This window comes from Lepidochelys olivacea (assembly GCF_965140295.1).
Source record: "Lepidochelys olivacea isolate rLepOli2 genome assembly, chromosome: 16".
Classification (NCBI taxonomy): Eukaryota; Metazoa; Chordata; order Testudines; family Cheloniidae; genus Lepidochelys; species Lepidochelys olivacea.
In genome coordinates, this window is record NC_140426.1 from 24459977 (window position 1) to 24480132 (window position 20156).

Below are 20156 nucleotides of genomic sequence, written 5' to 3' on the forward strand. Positions count from 1 at the left end.
GGCAGACAATCTTACAGAGTGAAGAAGGCCACAAGAACAAGTGCAATTTATTATTTTTGGGGGGTTGTGGGGGGCATTGTAGAAACATCTTTGGAACACTACAGAATTTAAGCATAACGTTACGATTGTCCTTTCTCTGGGCAATACAGACCTAACTATGTATTCCTCCAATTACAAAACAAAAGTCTTTGCATGGAAATTTCCCTTGTTTAACACAGGTTTCACAAAATATAACTGAATACAAAGAGACCAACTAGTGTTAATAATTCCCTTTGTTTTCTTTTTCAGCATTTTGCATACAAATGAAGAGGCTTCTTGGAAAACGAAGACAGGGTCTACGTTACTGAGCCTTATGATATGCTAATTTCCTTGGTTTTAAAGATGCTAAGGGAATCCTTTCAAGGTACTGATGCTAAGATATATCAAAAATAATAAGCTAAGACAATACTTAAACCCATATTTTACTAGCTTTATTCACCTTAATATTTTCAAAGTTAAATTTTAATTGAGAAGTTTCTATTGTGTTACTGGTTTGTTTTTTTTAAAATAACTACACTCTGACTTAAGTAGTCCTACAACAAATACAGGTCATTAACTGAGTTTCTGTATGACTGCATTAGGAAACAGGCAGTACTCTGTGTTACGACAAAACAGTTTATTTGTGATCAGTGTTTTATATTCTATACATCCTTCACAAATTTAATTTTACATAATCGGATACTTCATTTAAAACGTAAGGTTTAAGCTTCTAGTTCTTCCCTATAACAGAAGGCTGGTATAAGTTATTTGAAAATGAGGTAACATTTCACAGAACATTTTTTTTTCAAGTTTTAGAGAACTAAATTTGCATTTTGTTAAAATCAAAAAGTAGGAAAAGATGTTTCTTTACAAATGACTTTGCTCAAGTATGTGTTCAAAGAAAACAGGATAAAAAGGCTTTTTTTCTTCTAACATTCTGTACTGTACTGTGTTGTTCAATCAATAGGAATTAGCTTCTGCCATTTGCTAAAAGAATGAGTAGTGGGGAACAGGATATGTTGGGAATTTCATAACTGGTAACAGAACCATTCTCTTGGGTATACCTACAGAGAGAAGAAACGGAGAGGACTCCAAATAAGTTCAATGATCCAATAAAGTCAAGTAAAAGCTTACAGTAATGTTCTCATTAACCCTTTCCAGATGAGTCAGTCAATGAGTTTTGAGGACATTGAACCCCATAAGCAAGACATTTCAACATTTTGTAATGCTTTAAACAGGAGTTTTAATAGAACATATTAGATTTTATTATCGTTCTGATGTTTATTAATTTAGCATGAGCAATATGTTCCAGAAGTAGTCAGTACTATGTTACACTGAACCAGACTGGATTTGGAAAGTTAATTTACATTCTTGTGACGATAGTGGGGATAATCTATCTTGTTCAGTGTCCTGAAGTAATTCGACAGGCCAGCTACAACTGCAAAGATTTGAGACAGTAAATGCTGCTGTGCATAACCGGACGTTCTTTAATAAGTGGCACAGCACAGGTTTGACAAACCTCCCTTTGTATCTGTCCAACCCAGGCACTGATAACTCAATCAAGTTCTATATCCATTTAGACTTTCTGCATTTATTCATATTGTACTGAAGTGGCAAATCTGGAAAGATTAATATCTGCCTAATCTCAGAATTATTATAGCGTTCTTGTGGCCTCACAAACTTCTGCATACTTAAATACTTTTTTTAAATGGTTCCTATTTAAATTCTAATATTTAACCTACATATCCATTTAGAAATCACAAAGCAGCAACAGCAGGTATTCCAGAGCACCAGATGATCAGAGTGAAACTTCCCAACATGCAACAGCTTACAAAGGCAAAGAGACATATTTACCTTACAGCCAGAAAAGCATTATTTCAGTACTTTGCATCACAATAAGACATTAAAACAGAAAAACTCTTTATGCGAAAAATGGGGGCAGCAGATTTCACAAGACTTTGAAGTCAGCGATATGCCACACGTAAATATCTAAGCGATTACAATTCAGGCTCCAACACAGATGTCATTTGAAGATGGAGGGGAAGGAAAAAACAAACCAAGAGGAAAAAAGGATTGTAGGTAAAACTCCCAGCCCCGCTGAAGTCAATGAGAGTTTTACCACTTACTTCACTGGGGCCAGGACTTCACCCCATAATCTTATACATAACCTATCCGCCAATGAGAGATGCCGATAGTCAAGTATCAGCCATCTTAGACCATCCCAGGGTCATATTCAATACCCACTTCTTAATGTTTCATACAAAGTTGAAAGGTGCAAAAGGGATTGTTAAAAAAAAGCCACTGATGAAACAGGTCCTAAACTAAATATGTTAATTTCCTGCTGGGTGAGCGGGTAGAGGTTCCCTTTGTTATTAGTAACAGTGCAAGAAAGATAATCAAGAATACAGAATATGCTTTATGGGAAATGCTAGTATCACCTGCTGCACTGTGAAAACAGATGGCCAATTCGTATCTTTCTACGAAGGTAATAAAAGCTGCTTTAAATCAGAGGAAATTCCTTATCTGAGTAAAGGCACCTCACTGGCCAAGTCCCTTGCCCTGCTCCACAGAAGGAAGCACAGAATAGCAGCAGCTAGTCCTGCGTGGCAGATACTCCTAGACACCACCCATACTAGAGCCGGAGCATTGTCATCATCAGGGCACAGCAGAGGAGGCTATAGCTGTATTTATAGCGTGCATCATGGAATGGCAACAGTTCCTTCCCAAGGTGTAGAAATCAAGTGACCCAGTTCCACAATATTTCCCTGGTCAGATAAGGTTTCTACACCTGTCGTGTTATCAGGTGGAGTTACTGTTAGCCACCAATTTCATTCAGATTCGATATGGAAGCAAGCATTAGGAAAATAACGCAGCACAGGAATGGTTGGTTCAGTGAGGATTAGGTTTCCCCTTTGAAAAATAAAAAAAGGCTGCTGGAGCTTACTCAGGTGGTTTTGCCATTTGAGAGCTACAGAATTTTACCAAGGTATAGAAGACGGGTTCTGTACATACAGAAGATCAGAACTGGTTCTGAGAGACAGCGCCTTGCTTTACTCTCGCGTGTCGGAACATATCACTGACTCCAAACTGTTTTGCCCCCATTGCCACATAAACCTCATTCAAAGTAACCAAAAGGCCAGTTGGAGATAAATAGGCTTTATTCATCTAGTATTTAAAAAAGCTGGGGGGTGGGCAGGAGAAAGTACTCTAGAGCTATGAGAGAGGCCCTACGTTTATTTTAGTTCATATGAAATATATTGCACTGCCGTCTTAGATTTCACTGGGTTTCTTAGCAGAAAGGGGCAGTGCAAGTTATGGTGCCTTAGCAGGCTGGAAAAAAGAAAAGGAGTACTTGTGGCATCTTAGAGACTAACCAATTTATTAGAGCATAAGCTTTCGTGAGCTACAGCTCTCTAAGTAACCTACAGAAACTCAGTTGGCTTGACCCAAACAGCAGTATTTAGCCTGCAACTACATAAAATGTGTCTGGACTGGTTATGAGATGTCTGTGGCAGTGGGCATTTCAAACAACTGATTGCAATAAGAGGAAATGCCCACAAGTCTAACTTACGGACTATCATTTTACCAGTGTTTAGCCAAGGGGCATTAGAGTAATATTCAAGGATGTTAGATTTGGCCCTTAGGTATTCTTTGAATGGAGCACAAGTTGGCTGTAAAAAGTAGGAGAACTACTTTAAAATATTCAATTTCACTATGAAAGGGAACAGGCAGTTAGAACAAGCAGTCCTTCCACAATCAGGCAAAGCATAGGCAAAAAGCTACTCCAACCAAAACAAGAACCACAAGGTTATGGCATCAATTTAAAATGTCCTCATTGTCATATTTAAAGTGAGCTCTGATTTTCTTGGATCACACTTGCAAACTCTAGGGCAATCTCTATTTTTGGACTGCCATGATAGTTTCAATACTGTTTCTAGTGCAGTTAATTAATAGTTCATACATACCATAGGCTGGCGCAGCTGGGCTGTACCCATAAGGTGCCCCATAGCCTACAATACAAACAGAACAAGCATTTGGCTTTATTCCCCCCAACATATGAAGAATCATCAAAGGTCGCAAACTTAATACACGAGCCATACACAAAACAGAAAATCCATTCCCAGTTACGTTAAAATACTTAAGCCACATTTGGATGTAATCATTCCAGATTCTGGCTGCAAAAAAACAAACAAGCCATCTTCCGCGTTTTTTGGAAGCTTCAGCATAGAAGAGTGAAGCTCCACCTTTCTTTCTATTTTCCTTAATATTTTCTCTTGGTTGAAACTTTCCAGTCAATACGGTCGCACTGCAAGAGTTGGCAAGGCCCAGTTTACAGACTCTCTTAATAAAATACTGATATGACTTAATGCATAAAATAGTCATTGTCCTCAATCCCCCAGTTAGGAAAAGGGAAACCTGGAGGCCTGTGGTAAAGGTCCAAATCAGCAGCAGATATTTTTGGTGACTAAGAACACTGGCATTTGGTTTCCGCAGAGTCCAAACTTATTCCACAAAAGACATCTGAATGGCTGGATAGTAAGTAGGCACTGATGGCAGCTTAAAAAAATAAACCAAACCATCATGGGGATAGGAGGCATGCAAAGTTAGAGGATACATTCAGTTGCTGAATAAAAAGGAATGGTGACAGCATTGTTCTTGGTTATTACTGCTTGTTATTTCATTAAGACTTAGTACCATTCATGTCTGGTAAAGCTTTTTTTGAGGGAGGTTAGGTTGGGGTGGGGAAGGCTGAAGAGGAAAAAGGTACGTAGGCCAAGAGAAATAAATGCTTAACAAGTATGATGGCTGGGAAATTAAACCGATTTCTGGAAGAATTCCATGCTGGCAAGGACTGTGCCTCTAACAGGTTACAATGTCTCAAACGACTCCTCAGGCAGAAAAGCAGTTTCAGAAACAATGTTCAAGGCCATTAAAAATGAATTACTGGTTTTTAATATTTATGGTTACATCAATATACAGGAACAATGAAGGCACCACATTGCTGATGGTGCCGGGAGGTAAATATATCCAACTACAGGCTGCACTATTAACGTCTGGGAACTGATGAAGGGTGCAAATTAGAATCTATACTATATCCTAAAGAACCTTGAGCACTAACGATCAGGGGTTTACTCTTTGGAAGCTAAGTGAACGTTGGCCATGGAACTTTGGAGGCATAGAGACCAAAGAATAAAATAAAATACACAGAAAAATGGAGGCGATTCCCCCTCCCACCCCCAACTCCTGCACATTATCTTCTACACCAGTGTGGTTCAACCTCTTCAGATTGGCAACCCCTTATTCAAACTCAAATTTTCGTGATTCCACGCCATAAAATGAATAGACAATGATAACCCTACGTAATTGGTTTGTGTAGCAGAAGAGGTTCACAGAGAATACCTGACCTTGAAGGATAACAGTATGCAGGGAATGTGGGAGCAAGATTTTCTTTGTTTTAGATTGTAGTATGATTTTCAGTGCCTCACGACCACCTGCTCCCCGGGTGTTGACACCCATCAGGTGAGATACAGTGTTTTAGGTGAAGCGAAATATAGAGGAAACCCAGAAGTTGCTATGCACTTCATTGTCTCTGTAGCTACAGTTTTGTTTATTGGGGCTGCTAACCTGCCAATGGGAATCAACCCTAAAACAGCCTGACCAGCTATGTGAATTCTGCGTGAAGGGGCCCAAGTATAAATGGGAACCAAAAAGCCTTTTAATTTGGACCTGCAGTTTTGCTGCTCAAAGCAACGCAGCCAACATTACACAGCATCATCAGTCAGAATATGAATGTGAATTTCCTTCTTTCATTTCTCCCAACATGACAGCTGTTAATAGACATCTCTGCTCACAGCCCCAGATTGTGCAGGGTGCTCCCGAGAGCACAATGACTTCCAAATCTGCCAGCATAATCCCCACAGTTTGCGACTCTGGAACGCATTCCAGTACGGCAGCAAGTTCCATTCCAATAACCGTTCCCCAAGAGGGCTGAAGGGTCTCTCTTACTGTGACTCAGACTGCTCCTAGAGGAGATTCATCAGGTGGCAAAGCACTCCTCATGGGAAGCAACGCGCACAGGACAGTACTTTCATTTTGCATGCACAAACAATACCCCTCTGCTCTTATTAAGGATAATCCTGTAGCATTATCTAGAATGAGAAACCCTTGGTAAGGCCAATCGTAATACTAACAGGCATCTTCCAGGAGACTTTACAACCAGGCACAGAGTTGTGGGAATCATGCCATGGTGAGAGTTATGAGAAAGGCAGATATCAGAATTACAAAGCCCCAGGGAAAGAGCTGGATAGCGATGTGCTCATCTTCCATGCACAATAAACCGCAAGCGAGATACATTTCCAGCTTTACAGACTCTCTGACTTTTCCCTTTATTTAAACCCCTATGCATTTCCCCCTATGGCTCTTCTCAAATGCTACAAAACTAAACAGGTCACCAGCATGGATGAGTCTGACCCATAGAGAGGTGAACATCAGCAGCCAGAGTTCATCCACGGACAGTTGGGCTCGACAGACCCTTAGCTGTTAGTGCTATGACGTACCTGGTGTTATGTATCCAGTAGCAGCGGCTGCCCCAACAAATGCCCCTCGTGTTAAAGCGCCTCGACCTCTGCCTCGAGCAACCTGGACTGCTGCAGACACAGCTGTATTTACAACTCCTTTAGCCTGTGCGGAATAATAAAAATGGCATGATTCAGAACATGATACACAAGGCAATCCATGTTAAATCCAGCTAAATGATCTGTATGAATTACCTCTAATGCTATATTCAACCTGCCAGGCTTCTTAAAGGCAATACACACTCACTCATTCCATTCTGAAGCGTAGCTGTGCAGAGTTGGGGACTGTGGAACAGACCTATACGTGAGCTCACTAGTTCTCCATTTACAGAATCCCCTTCCCTGGACAGAATGAACGGAACATTGGCAGCTGTGCCAACGGGCATCTTTGTTTCATTCCAACGCCACAGTAATCAGCTCTCTTACTTAGCCGGAAAGCTCTTTGGGGCAGGGATGGGCTATCTTTTTCTCACATGTGCGATGTGACTCTGATAGGGCACCAATGTGCCCCTACACTCTGCTACTGATCTCCACCTCACTTGCCTATAGGGAGCTGCAGGGATGTGGGGTCCCTGCTGCAAAGCTGGATTTGTTACATCGTCAGAAATCCTGGACGCTTTTTGAGAGAGTGACGTGGCCCAGAGGAGAGGGGGAGGATATTGACCCTATTTCTTCCCACCTCTCCTCTCTGGCTTGCTCTGGCTTGCCTCCCCCACAAAGTGCTGAGCTAAGAGCTGGAGCAGTCAAGTTGGGGCGAGCCAGGCGGGGGGGAGCGGGAGGGAAGGAGGAGAGAGGGGAGAGAGAGAGAGAGAGGACAGAAGCATTGGCATTTTTATTGTAATATTTCCCTGTAACACATCAAAGGTGAAATCTCAGCCTTATTAACTTCAAGAGGACCAGGATTCTACCCCAAATGAAGCAAAAAAGCCTGGGTAAGATTTTTCAAAAATACCAACCTATCCTTATGCTCCTAAAGTCACGCTTAGGGCTTCTACACAACGTTTAGTTCACGGCAAGCAGGGCTGTAAATCTACCCTGCAACAGCTTGCCATGCACTAAGTGTCCGTGTGGACCCCCTGCTGATGCACATTAACAGCTAATACATGCTGATCTGGTCCCATTTCAAAAAGGACTAGGCTAACAATGTATGAGAGTTAGTCTGTGGCCAGCTAGTTCAGGGTAGATTCACACCTCAGCTTGCCACTAATTGTTTGTGTAGACGAGCCCTTAGGCATCATTAAACTGGGTTGCCAGATTTTCAGAAGTGTTGGCCACTCAGCTCCTGTAGGTTGGGTTGGCAACTGTCAGATGACTGGCACATTTCAAAATTTGGTCACTGATTTTGACTTTTAGGAATCTTGGCTGCTTACAGTTAGACTCGTTCGATAGGAATTAAACTTGAAACACAGAGTTACACTTCCTTTGGGCTAGTATGAGCAGTATCCATTCAATCTGATAGATCTTTTCCCATGTCCTCACATGGAGATAGATTTGCATAGAATCATAGGACTGGAAGTGACCTCGAGAGGTCATCTGCTCCAATACCCTGCACTCATCCCTGACAGGTGTTTGTCTAACCTGTTCTTACAAATCTCCAGTGATGGAGATTCCACAATCTCCCTCAACACTGGGATTAATTGCTTTACTACCCTGACAGGAAGTTTTTCCTAATGTCCAACCTAAACCGCCCTTGCTGCAATTGAAGCCCGTTGCTTCTTGTATCCTCACAGGTTAAGGAGAACAATTTTTCTCCACCCATCTTGTAACAACCTTTTATGTACTTAATGTAATGGGCCATTTTCATACCTGGCTATTAGGATCCTATCCTTTTTAAATGCTGAGTGTCTAGTGTTAAGAATACATCCTTCCTACTTAATTTTTATTTTCTGGCCCACTGTAAGATCTATTCCCCTCTTACATGTCTGAATAAATCCCTTGCCTTCTCTCTTTTCATTTTGTTATAATTATCTTATTCCTTAATTACCTTCTGGCTCCGGCTGCTTATCCTACTCAGTAAACGCCATTTCTTAATTTTTTCTTCTCAAAGTGCACAATAGCTACACTTGTGTAGACAGCTCTGTTGTTCTAACCCTAGACTGCGCTGGCCAAATCTCCTTTAGACACTCTGATTTTTCCTTCTTTTTAAATAAAGGGAGAGAGTCTACATGTGTGCATCAAACCGCATCGTTCCCCAAGCATACTCAGCAGCTGCAGGCTAACCGGCAACCGCATGTAGCGGATCAGAGAGCTTTAGAAGAGCAGTATTAACATGGCTTATTGCAAAGAAATAAGAGCAGAATATGACTAAAAATCAGAGTCATATTCTTAACTGCCATCTGTGTGTGGAATAACATTCTTCAGGAACTGGATTTTAAAATAATAATGGAAGCTGAAGAACTTCCATGATGCAGGAACTAGAGGTCTCAGTGCGCCCAGGAGAATTCTATAAACATAATTGTTAGGTACAGAACTTAACGAATACACGTGGCTGATAATTTCTCTGACTATATTTTATGCTGCAGCAGGATGGAACAAAATTCATTTTTGCAAAGACTGGAAAAGAAATCCTAATTCTAGTTAATCTGCACAATGCAGATCAAAGCTGTAACTGTTAGGACTTTTTCTGTGTGGGGCTCTCTGGAAGAAGTACACTGATAACAGAATGGACAGATCACTGTGGCTCTCAGTAACCTTTTTAATTATTTGAATTATCAGCATCTAATATAAAAAGAAGATTGAAGTGAAGTTTTTATAAAACAAATCCTCCTCATCCAGTGAAATGCTGCATTTGAAAAGGGATACCCCTCAAACAGTTTAGGCTCAAAATTCAACTTAGTCTAGAAGCTGGCGGTTGTGTCTATCACCAGGCTATAAACAAGATATTCTTTAAGTCTGCCTCTGTTACGATCAGAGACGTAGTGCAGCCTGGGCTATTGCACTGGACTTGAACTCAGGAGACCTGAGTTCTATAACCGACTCCAGCCCTGACCAACTGTGTGACCTTGGGCAAAGTCACTTCCCCTCTCTCTGTCTTCTTTATGTAAGACGGTAAGCACTTTGGGGCATAGACTGTTCTGTGTCTTTGTACAGCCCTAACACACCGAGGCCCTCACATCAGCTCAGGCCTCTCAGTCCAATTAACAAATTAACAACAACAGAGTAATAAAACCAAAAGACAATGCTTCCAATGGACCTGCTGAAAAACAGACTGAAGTCATGTGCCCCTCTGCAGCCACCATTATCTAATGCTACCCCAGGGCGGTGCTGACATAGGTAATGGTGCTAACTATACAAGGCAACTGGGGATTCTTACCTGAGGGAGAATCTTCTTTTTCTTATTGTTGGCTGCATTAGGCCCAGAAAAGAGTTTCTCAAGTGCTGCTAAAGCAGCGCTCGCTTTTGCCACCTTCTTATTTGGACCTGCGCCTCTGAACTTCTGCCCATCTACTTCTACCTAAAGCCAAGAGGTTAATTTAGAGCCAGTACTTTTCCTGGTGGGAACGACAACTCATATTTACAACCAGATCCCAGCTAGAATCATGAGTCATTTATAAAAAAAACTTCAACAACAAGTAAGTCCAGTTATGGGTGAAACTAACTTGTATTTCCTCCAGTGAGTTCAAAGCACTCCACAATCGAGAGCTAATTAAACCCAGTAGCTCCATGTGATAGGTAGTGACCACTTGAGCCACTAACCACTTCTGAAATACAGCTGATTAACAGGACAGAAGTTAGGAATCCCATATCAACTTGAAACTGAACGGGGAATTTAAAGAGGTAAAATACATTTACTTGGGATGGAATTTGGCAGGGATTAACTCGCTGGTATTTGGGAAGGTTGCCATGAAGTCTTTGGTGAGCAGGACCTTAGCTTTATATCTCACCCAAAATTATACTTTTAAATGATCCCCAAACCCCACAACATTTTTGGGGCACCTACAACCCTAATCAATCAGCTTTGCACCTCCATCATCTTCAAGAACCTGCATTATGGCTACCCTTTGGCTAAAGAGAGCTACCTTGTACTCTCTTTAGAGACCATCAATGCTGATTCTATGTCAGCCCAAGAACCTGCTGCTGCAGAGTAAAATGAGCCAGAGACTGAATGGGCTCTCTCTGTTACATCATTCCTAACTCCTGCTAGGCTGGCAACAAGAGGATCAAATCAGGGCACCCATACAGGGCTGCCAGGACCCATCCATGACACACAGTGGGTAGTGGTTTTCGTTACTCAGCTGCCCTCTCCCCATGGCAGGGCAGGGATGTGATGTGTTTAGGGGCTTTCATAACCAAATCCTCCTTGCTGAATTACCTAGGGCAAAGAGAACATTCCCCTGCCATCTCCACAGTCATCCTGGCACTGGGAGATACAGGAACCTGAAAAGGTTACCATCCCTCTTGTGGAAGAGAACGAACAGTAAGGCTCTGGAATAACATTAAGTGGCAAATGAAAGCTACCAAGAGGACTGAAGCACGGTCAGCAAAACCACCTGCAGATTTCCGAGCACTGCTTCACTCACCTCCATTACAAAGCGCTTATCATGGCTCCCACCTGTCTCAGAGATGAGCTCATACTTAAGACCTCTTCTTTTTTCATTTAGCTCCATCACTGGGTTTTTGCCACTTGCTGTGAGGATAGGGCCCTGAGTTCTTACCTACAGAGACAAGATATATTATAACCGTAACAACTCTGAATGGCAGACACACATCTACAGCATGTCTGCCTATAACAGCTGCCCACCTGGACAGTCTGGCTGCCCACCTGGAAAACGCCAGTATTAATCATCTTCCTTTTGTGTTTCTGCAACAGCCAGTTCTTCCTGATACATCCGCCTTAGCAGGCTCTCTAGGGACGGACCAGCAACAGAGACACAGCGTTGTCAGAGCTTCAGCACAACCTGCTGCACCAGAACAGCAGATATGAAGCCCCGCCCCCAAGGAAAGCGGAGGGATGAACCATTTAAAAAATAAAATAAAATAAAATACTGCCACCCGCTCATTTTCAAGCGCAGCAGGCAGCTAGCCAGGCAGTCGGTGTCTCCATGACCAATTGCGATTACCTTCACATCGCAGCACGGAGCGTCATGCTGCTGGCTGCCCCGGGAGCCTAGACTCAAAGGGCACCCAGGCTGAAGGACAGACCGTCAAGGTGTCAAGTTTCTTGAAAGCAACTCTCTGCTACTAAACAGAAGGGGACTGGCTTTCCCAGCTCCACACATCTCTACTGCCTCATCTAACCATCCCTTTGGCACTTCCAATCTCTGACTGGGGAAACCACAGAGTGTAGGTCACACATCACAGTAGATATAGCTGGTTTCAGAGTAACAGCCGTGTTAGTCTGTATTCGCAAAAAGAAAAGGAGGACTTGTTGCACCTTAGAGATTAATTGATTTATTTGAGCATGAGCTTTCGTGAGCTACAGCTCACTTCATCGGATGTAGATGTAGCTCACGAAAGCTTATGCTCAAATAAATCGGTTAGTCTCTAAGGTGCCTCAAGTCCTCCTTTTCTTTTAGTAGATATAGCTGTTATCTTGGGTTAGAAATACAGACACAAAGAGCCAGTACACCAGCATAGCAGACTGCATTATAGTCTGCTGTGCTGGAGGCACCAAAGCAGATACTGAAAAGTGAGAAGAACAAAGAAAATTAGAAGAGCCAGGCCAAGATTTTCAGAAGTGTCAAGTACCCAACTCGAGGCACCTGCCCTCTGAAAATAAGGTCCCTTTAAGGCATCTCAATTTAGGCACCCAAAATCCTGAGTCACTTTTGAAAACCTTAGCCCTTGCAAACATTTCTAACTTTTTACATGAAAAACAGTTACGATTTGCCTTTAGTTAAAAACCATCTAAATGATTCTAGTTCTTTTTAAAACAGGGTTAAAAAGGCTTATATGATTGTGATGCTGTATGGAATATGGGAGACATTTTATAATATTGTTGATACCAATATTATAAAAGTGCAATGAACCTTACTAGATATACCATGTAAGGTATCATCGGAAAAGTTATAATTCACTAGATACGGTAATCTTGTTTATATGTTTGTATTATCTTTGTGTTGTAAGTTATAGATATTTAGGGTATATCCGTATTTCCGAACTTGTGCTGTGCATCAGGGTGACATCCCCAGACAGATTGGCATCAACACTGCCCAGCCTGCTTGATGGCTCATCCAGGGACATCAACTATACACTGAACTCATTGAAAGGGTCAGGGCTACATCTTATGACTCAGCAAGGCATGCAGGGGCATGCCTATGGACAGAACTCTAAGGCACTCCAGGGGATGTGCTGGGCAGCTTGTGTTTGAAACAAAGGAAAGACAAGCCGCATGGCAAAAGACTATAAAAGGCAGCTGCATCTTCTCCATTTTTTCTTCATTCCTGCTTCTTACTTCTGGAGTAACTTTTCTACAAACTGAAGCTCTGAACAAAGGACTGAATGACCCATCCAAGCTGTGGATGTATTCCAGAGGGACTTTCAAGCCAGCAAACTCACCAACACTGCTAAGAACCTGATACAAAGACTTCAGAGTCCATGTATGTATGTAATTGTTTTATCATTTAACAACTCTTCTTGTCCTTTTTTCTTCATAGTAAACCTGTAGTTTTAGATGCCAAAGGATTGGCTGGCAGCATGGGATTTTGGGAAAGATCCAACCTAATACTGACCTGGGAATAAGAAAAGGAGGACTTGTGGCACCTTAGAGACTAACAAATTTATTTATATTTAATGCTCCAATAAATTTGTTAGTCTCTAAGGTGCCACAAGTCCTCCTTTTCTTTTTGCGGATACAGACTAACACGGCTGCTACTCTATGACCTGTCAATGTGGCTGGCCCTTTGGGGTCAGAAGAACATTTTGTATAGTGAGCAGAATTTTTAAAATAACTTCTCACCTTACTGCACCTAGGTGCTGATTGGGAGTCTGAAACTGGAATGCAATAAAGGGGCTGTGTGGTTTTTCCCCCCCCCCCCTTCTTCTTCTTGGTAACCAGGGTGGGGATCAGAAGCAGTTTGTGACTGGTTGGGGAGTAGAACTTCAGTGTTACCTACAGTCTTGGGAGTATCTGCTCTCCTTTTTGCAACCTGCCCTGACCTTGGCATTTCCAGTGAGGGCTACGCTAGGCACCTTGGCTCACAATGATTATTAAGGCTATGAGTTGGTCACAGAAGTCCGGGATTTTACATGTCCTCCAAGACTTCATCACCTGGGAGGGGCACCTCGGGCTTTTGCGATTTATTGTTTATTGCCCATGACCTGTCCGTGACTTTCACTAAAAATAACTGACAAAATCTCAGCCTTAGTGATTATACATAGTCTGGCTCTAAGTTTGAAGTCACATTATCTAAATTGGTTAAGTTATGAAGAAATCCACATTTCAATGTACTGAAAAGCATCTATAGAGCAGGCAGATTACTTAAATTTATATGTATAGCAAAAAAGCACTTACATTTGAAAGGAGCATTATATCTAAAAATAAGGCAAAATTCTATATCTATTTATCTGCACAACCTCCTGAGTGCATCACAAAGGTATCAGCTACAGCAATGAAAATTCAAATTAAAGCTCTCGCTTCCACGCTTAACACAAACACGCTTCTAGAATTCCTCGGGATGATTATGAAGAATGGTGGTACAAATGGAGATGGGGAGAATAGAGTCTAAGAGTATGTCTACACTGCAATAAAAGGCCCACGGCATGGCTGCGGCTGGCCAGGGACAGTGGACTTAGTTTACGGGGCTATAAAATTGCAGTGTAGACACTTGGGCCCGGGCTCATTGGGTCTCAGAGCGTGGGCTCCAGCCTGAGCCCAAATATCTACACTGAGGCCCAAGCCCCACAAGCCTGAGTCAACTGACCCGAGACTCTGCGCCCGTAGGTTTTTAATCGCAGTACAGACACACCCTAAGAGAGAACTCTGAATTGCTTGGTTTGTCAGCTCATGACAACTATGTAAATATTGGAAATGGTTTAAGAAAATATTTAATTAATAACATACTGCAGACCCCTTTCAACTGGACTCTTGGAAACATTCAGCATAGAGTGGTCAAGTTAAGGCATTTGGTCCTTCAGGGAATACTACATTTCCCACAAATTCAGTGGGAAAATAGAAGCACAATTTGCTCTTTAGAGTTCCTTAATTAAGCTACAAGTCCCAAAATTAAGCTAGCGTAACTTTAGACTGTAGCATTTTTCTAGTCAATTCATAAATACACATTTAAAGACATGATAATGCCTTTCACATTATTTAAATGCATCCCTATTCAGTTTGTTACTTTTCTGCACTTCTACCAATCTATAGGTACTTTTAATATAAAAACAGCTCCAAACAATGAATTATGTTATAAAATAGAAAAACATTACACTTGTTACTTATTTGTCTTACAAGTGTGCCAAGATTGAGGCCTCAGCGTCCTAGGTGCATAGTAAGACTGTCTTACCCTAAAGAGCTCACAGTCTAAATATGACGAGAGAGAGAGAGAGAGAGAGAAAGATCCTCACGTTATGGCTCAGGAACAGAGGCACAGAGAGATGGAAGGGATTTGCCCATGGTCTCACTGGCAGTCTGTGGCAGAGATGGGAATTGAAACCTGCTCTCTTGATTCCCAATCCAGTGCCTTAACTACACAAGACCATTGTCCTCATGGAAAGCGCTCTGTCACTGTGTTTTCCAGTGAATACCCACCTCCAAGGTAGAGGAGGTGTCAATTGTAGAATTTCCAGTATTATTGCTCGAGTTTGAAGAGACAGTCTCATTTTTGCCTTCGGTATCTGATTTTTCATCAGAGCTCATGCACTCAATATCTGCATCAAAGCCAGTTGGGTAGCCCATTGCTTGTAATACCTATACCAAACGACATTAAACAAGATGTAAAACCAGTTTGGGGTTTGGAAGTGAATGCAAGGCTGATTGATTATACAGCAGTAAAAAGGCCACATACACTTCACGAGGTAACTCACTTTGAAGTTCATTTTTCACCCAGTTAAAAACAGCAAAAATCAAGTACTAATGGGAAAATGGGCCCCACCCTTCCTAAGCTGCAAAATATAATGGAGAGTTTCCAGTGTCAAATGCACCAGCAGTTCATAAATACCATTTTCCAAACGGAGGTTCCCATGTATAATATGGGATTAAAATTCAACCTATAAAATACAGGATCTATATGCAAAGTAGTTTACTATTTACAACTCCAGTTAGACCACATCCACTATGTAATACTACTTGACAGCGTGACCAAGACATTCTGTTTTGCATCTTAAGTTCCTTTGAGCTCAGCATATACAAGTTTGCAGAGCAAGGACAAAGCGTCTCATAGGAACTGAGGCACCAGGCCATCTGCAATATAGGATGCTACACATGTAGCATCAAGCCCAGATGTTAACTGTTTTCAGTTTCCAAGGTGGCAACAAATGCAGGAGTTACCGTATGCCTGGGTTTTCCCAGACAGAACCTCTTTTTTTTGAGCCTGCTTTCTTCTCTGTCCAGGTAGGGTTTTCAAACAACAGGCAACATTTGCAGAGCAGACAAGCTGCAGCTCAGAAAGACTCCCGATGGGACCATTCCCCTGCAAGTCAGAGCTGCCAGATCCTGCTCACCCAGGCCCCAGCTCTCAGCCTTGGGGAAGTGATCCTGCAGGGAGGCGCTGACCGATGACTGTCGCAGCATCCTGGGCTGGTGCCCTGGGCACTGACTTACGGCTGGGCCCTGCTTTTGTGACAGGGAACGACGCTGCCCCCCACCTCCAGTGAGTACCCCCTGCCACAAGTACGCCCTCCAGCACCCCCAACTGTATTTCCCTCCCCCTGCAGTGTTCAGGTTTTTGGGAACCTGAAATATGGTAACCCTAAGCAAATGGTAACGTGCAGCCTAAAGATAAAAATCTTGGCTCGAACACAGCACGGCTGGAATCTAGGACTGAAAAGGCTTCCCATCTGCAGCTGGTCCAAGAACATCAGCTGACAAACATAACCAAAGATGCACCTCCCTCTCAGTGCTGTAGGGGTGGCCTGATCTGAGGTGTGCCTGGCAGTGAATCAGTAAAGGAGACCCAGGATAATGGAGATGTAAGGGAGTAATTGGCTATTTTATCTGGACAGGAACATGAAGTACTTCAAACCTCCTGGGCTGTCCCCAGGCTGCTTTCAAATCAGCCACTTTGTAGGAGAGAAGCACAGAACCTGATTTTGTCACAGCCAAACACTTTCCCCAAGGGGTCTCCAGAAGAGAGGGGGCACTCTCCCCCATCACGCACACTGATGCGGCAGGTCAGGCAGTTCTGTGACTGACTCCCTGGTCTGCCTATGCAGATGTGTTCAGTGGGCACAAAAATGTAGGTGTGAACGGACTCTGAGGCCAAGCTGAGGCCCCCTCTGAAAGTTTGGTCTCAAAAGCAAAGCTTGCAGACATGCCTACGGATGCCAAACACTGAACATGGAACTGGAAACAGCATAAATAAATATTCCCCTCCAATCAAAGGGCCCAGGCAGCTCCAGCCCCCTTTTCCCTGCCCCAAAGGTTGGTCGGGGCAAGTACCGCAGTCACAGACAGCTCCAATCCTCCCCGCCCCGTTCGGGGGTGCAACACCATCACTTGCCTGTCAAAGACAGCTACAGATTTAGAGCTTTAAGTATATAAACAGTGAACCCTAAAAATGGAAACATCCTAATTTAGCCCTACAATCTCTTGGTGTGTGAGCAAGCAGGGTGTGGGCTGCCAGGGAGCAGCAATGCTGGGCTCTGCAGGGCCGGCCTGCCAGCTAGTCCTCAGCTTGAAAGAGGGTGGTTCCAAAGCATAACTCACAGGGTGGGTGGGTAAATTTGGGGAAAATAGGGCTATGGGATGCTCCAGCCAGGAACCACAGAGGGGCCCTGCGGGAGGAGGGCAGAGATAAGATCCTGATTTTCAAGGCAGAATTCTTAATGGTATTAAGAAAAGAGAATAATTATTGGGGCAAAATGTAGGTGTAAGGACGATGGGATGGGAGGACACATACAAAGCCACATCTCCTGCAGAATGATACATTCTGTCAAATACTTTTGGGCGCTTTGAGCATGAAAGCAAAGGCACAATGGGATTTTCAAACTCCTAAATCAAAGGAAAACTGAAAGTTGCCAGATGAACCTTCTGAAAAGGAAGTTCACTCAAAATACATGAAAGGAAGCACAGATAATGACAGATGGGTTTGTTCTTGTAATTGCAGCTCTGCGCACTCAGATTCTCATTTTGTTTTTGCAGTTTGCAGACAACTTTTCCTCCCTCCTCAGCAATGCACACAGGGAATGTCTAGTACAGCAGACCCTAATCTATCTACGAATTTATATGGGGATGACTATGGTGGCCTTTTTTATTTACTAGACACCAACTCAAGTCTCACTGTTTTACCAACTCCAGCTTTCTCCCACGGAGCCTCTGGAAAGGGGAACAATGGGGTATGGCTCAGGCTGCCTCATACTGATAGACTATTGTGATTCACCACCCTCTATTTACTGTAGCACCTAAGATGTGCTAGGTGATTTCCAAACACTCAAGATGAGAAGGTCCCTGCTCCAAGGAGCTCACAACCCAAGGATAGGGACAGGCAGAGGTGAGGGGAATGGGAACAACGGAAGGATGAGCCATCATACTAGTAACTAGCAAGGGCAACCAAAAAAACCAAAACACAGAACCCACTCATACTCACTCACCGACCTCTAGAGGCTTGGACAGCTCAGTTCACTTTTCCCCTCTTACCTGTTCACCATGGGATCTGGACGTGCCAGAGCACTTTGAAAAGTCTCAAGATAGCAGGTTTGATCCACACTGCCTCTCCTTAGAGGGTTTGCCCATTGATAGTTCTGATCATATTCGTTCTGTGTTTTCCAGGATCTGGGGCTGGAATTATCAACTTAATTCATATTCAAGTCTCTGCCTTACCTTCACTGCCACATGGAGCTTAGCTGTTTTCTTAGAAGGTCCTGATGCTTCATAGGTCGTACCATCAACATCTACAGACATTGTGAAGACTGGGGCATGGACTGGACCCGACTGCGACAGAAGCTTATACTGAAGCCCTGGCCTGATTTGGTTCAGTCTCATCAGAGCGTTCATGAGATCGATTGCTTTACTGTCTAGGACTATTATGGGAGAGGGTGGGAAGGAAAAAAAAGATTAACAAAAGAAATGGAGAAGGGAAACATTTTGCATTTCTAAAGCACCATCCACCTGAGCAGTTAAGTGCGCTATATAAACATGAATGAATGAAGCCTCCAGCCATTCACTCCCCCAGTGGATCATGACCATTACTACTCAATCCCTTTAGACCATTCCCCTGCATGTTCTTCCTGGCTGCCACAACTTGATATGGAATTTCATAGGTCATACGATACTGTGAGTGCTACCTGCAGCCGGATTCCACATGAAACTAGGCACCAGGAGTAATTTGTTCACAATAATCCAGAAAAAACTCCTGGTTCGTATATACAATACAGGCGATCTGTCAATGGAATCAGCACCTATCTCCTGTCCCAAATGTGGGATGTGAACAATCAGTTCTACATATTTGAGGTCTTGGTCTGAGGCTGTTTGAGAGACAGCTGCCAGACATTACAAATAAAATACCCGAATTCTTTGGACAACCTAAGTTTTAATATCACCTGCTGGAGTAACCTCATCAGTGACGTGAGTCAGTCAGTCAGTCAAATGTGTGCAAAGAAATTGAAACCCAATTTGAAGCAGAGGAGTTTGAAGTTCTGAGCACAGTGGGATTGAGAACACACACTTCATTCCACAATTTCACATGCCGTTCCACACAAACACCAAGAAGTTTTTGTCTCAGCTCCTACTATAACCAACAATGGCTCCTTGAAGTCAGAACAGATAAAAGCTGCACTTACTTTTCCTCAAGTTGCGCTTCATCTTTTTATTTGGATCTTTATCATCCCCTAATCCATCTTCAAATGGCCTTTTCAGAGCAGAGGAGCCAGCACCTAAAAGACAGTTCTTCTTGTAATATGGATTTAATAGATAGCGGAAAACAAGGCAACAATCCCATAGCACCTGTCTGATTAGTCCCATTACTTTCTGCTTTGACGTTAACCTTATAATAAATACAGACCCTGACAGGTGATTGTTAAAGAATTTATATTTCTACATAGAAGAAAGCGTTAGCTTATAACTGGCGGCAGAAGGTCATGTGGGGAGTCTTTAAGTTTCCACTGTTGCCTGCAGAGGTCCACAGTACTGAACTTGGCAACATTAGCCAATCAAATCACATTCAAACCTCCACTTCCTTACCAGCTCAAATATCAATAGTAAGGCCTATAGATAGTGTTACATTTATTCTAATCATCATCGCAAATATCTGGAAATCTCTGCAAGAGATTTCTTAAGTCCAACAGTTGAAGTTTTATTTTAAAAGTCAACATTCTTTAGGGGAGCTGAAGTCAGAGATCCAGGAAAAGCAAAATCCAACACTGACTTTGTATTTCAGCAAACTTCAAAAGTTTCTGTAATTGGAGGCAGCTTTGGTTCAGTAAATAAATCTTAACGCTCAGTGCCAGAGAAATCACTGTCTCTTTAGT

At 42.7% G+C, this 20156-nt stretch overlaps 1 protein-coding gene across 4 annotated transcripts in view; it reads right to left on the minus strand.

The window, feature by feature from the left end:
* Positions 1 to 691: 691 nt before the first annotated feature.
* STRBP (spermatid perinuclear RNA binding protein) overlaps positions 692 to 20156 on the minus strand; it is an 84201-nt gene continuing 64736 nt past the window's right edge. For all 4 annotated transcript variants that reach the window (XM_084650301.1, XM_084650298.1, XM_084650299.1 and 1 more), the window contains exons 11-18: positions 19470 to 19562; positions 18511 to 18710; positions 15283 to 15441; positions 11114 to 11248; positions 9907 to 10047; positions 6576 to 6699; positions 3984 to 4028; positions 692 to 1082 (exon numbers count right to left, since the gene is read on the minus strand). In XM_084650301.1, the coding sequence (XP_084506427.1) occupies positions 1006 to 1082; positions 3984 to 4028; positions 6576 to 6699; positions 9907 to 10047; positions 11114 to 11248; positions 15283 to 15441; positions 18511 to 18710; positions 19470 to 19562 (974 nt within the window). In that variant the 3' untranslated portion in view covers positions 692 to 1005. The remainder of the gene's footprint in view (positions 1083 to 3983; positions 4029 to 6575; positions 6700 to 9906; positions 10048 to 11113; positions 11249 to 15282; positions 15442 to 18510; positions 18711 to 19469; positions 19563 to 20156) is intronic.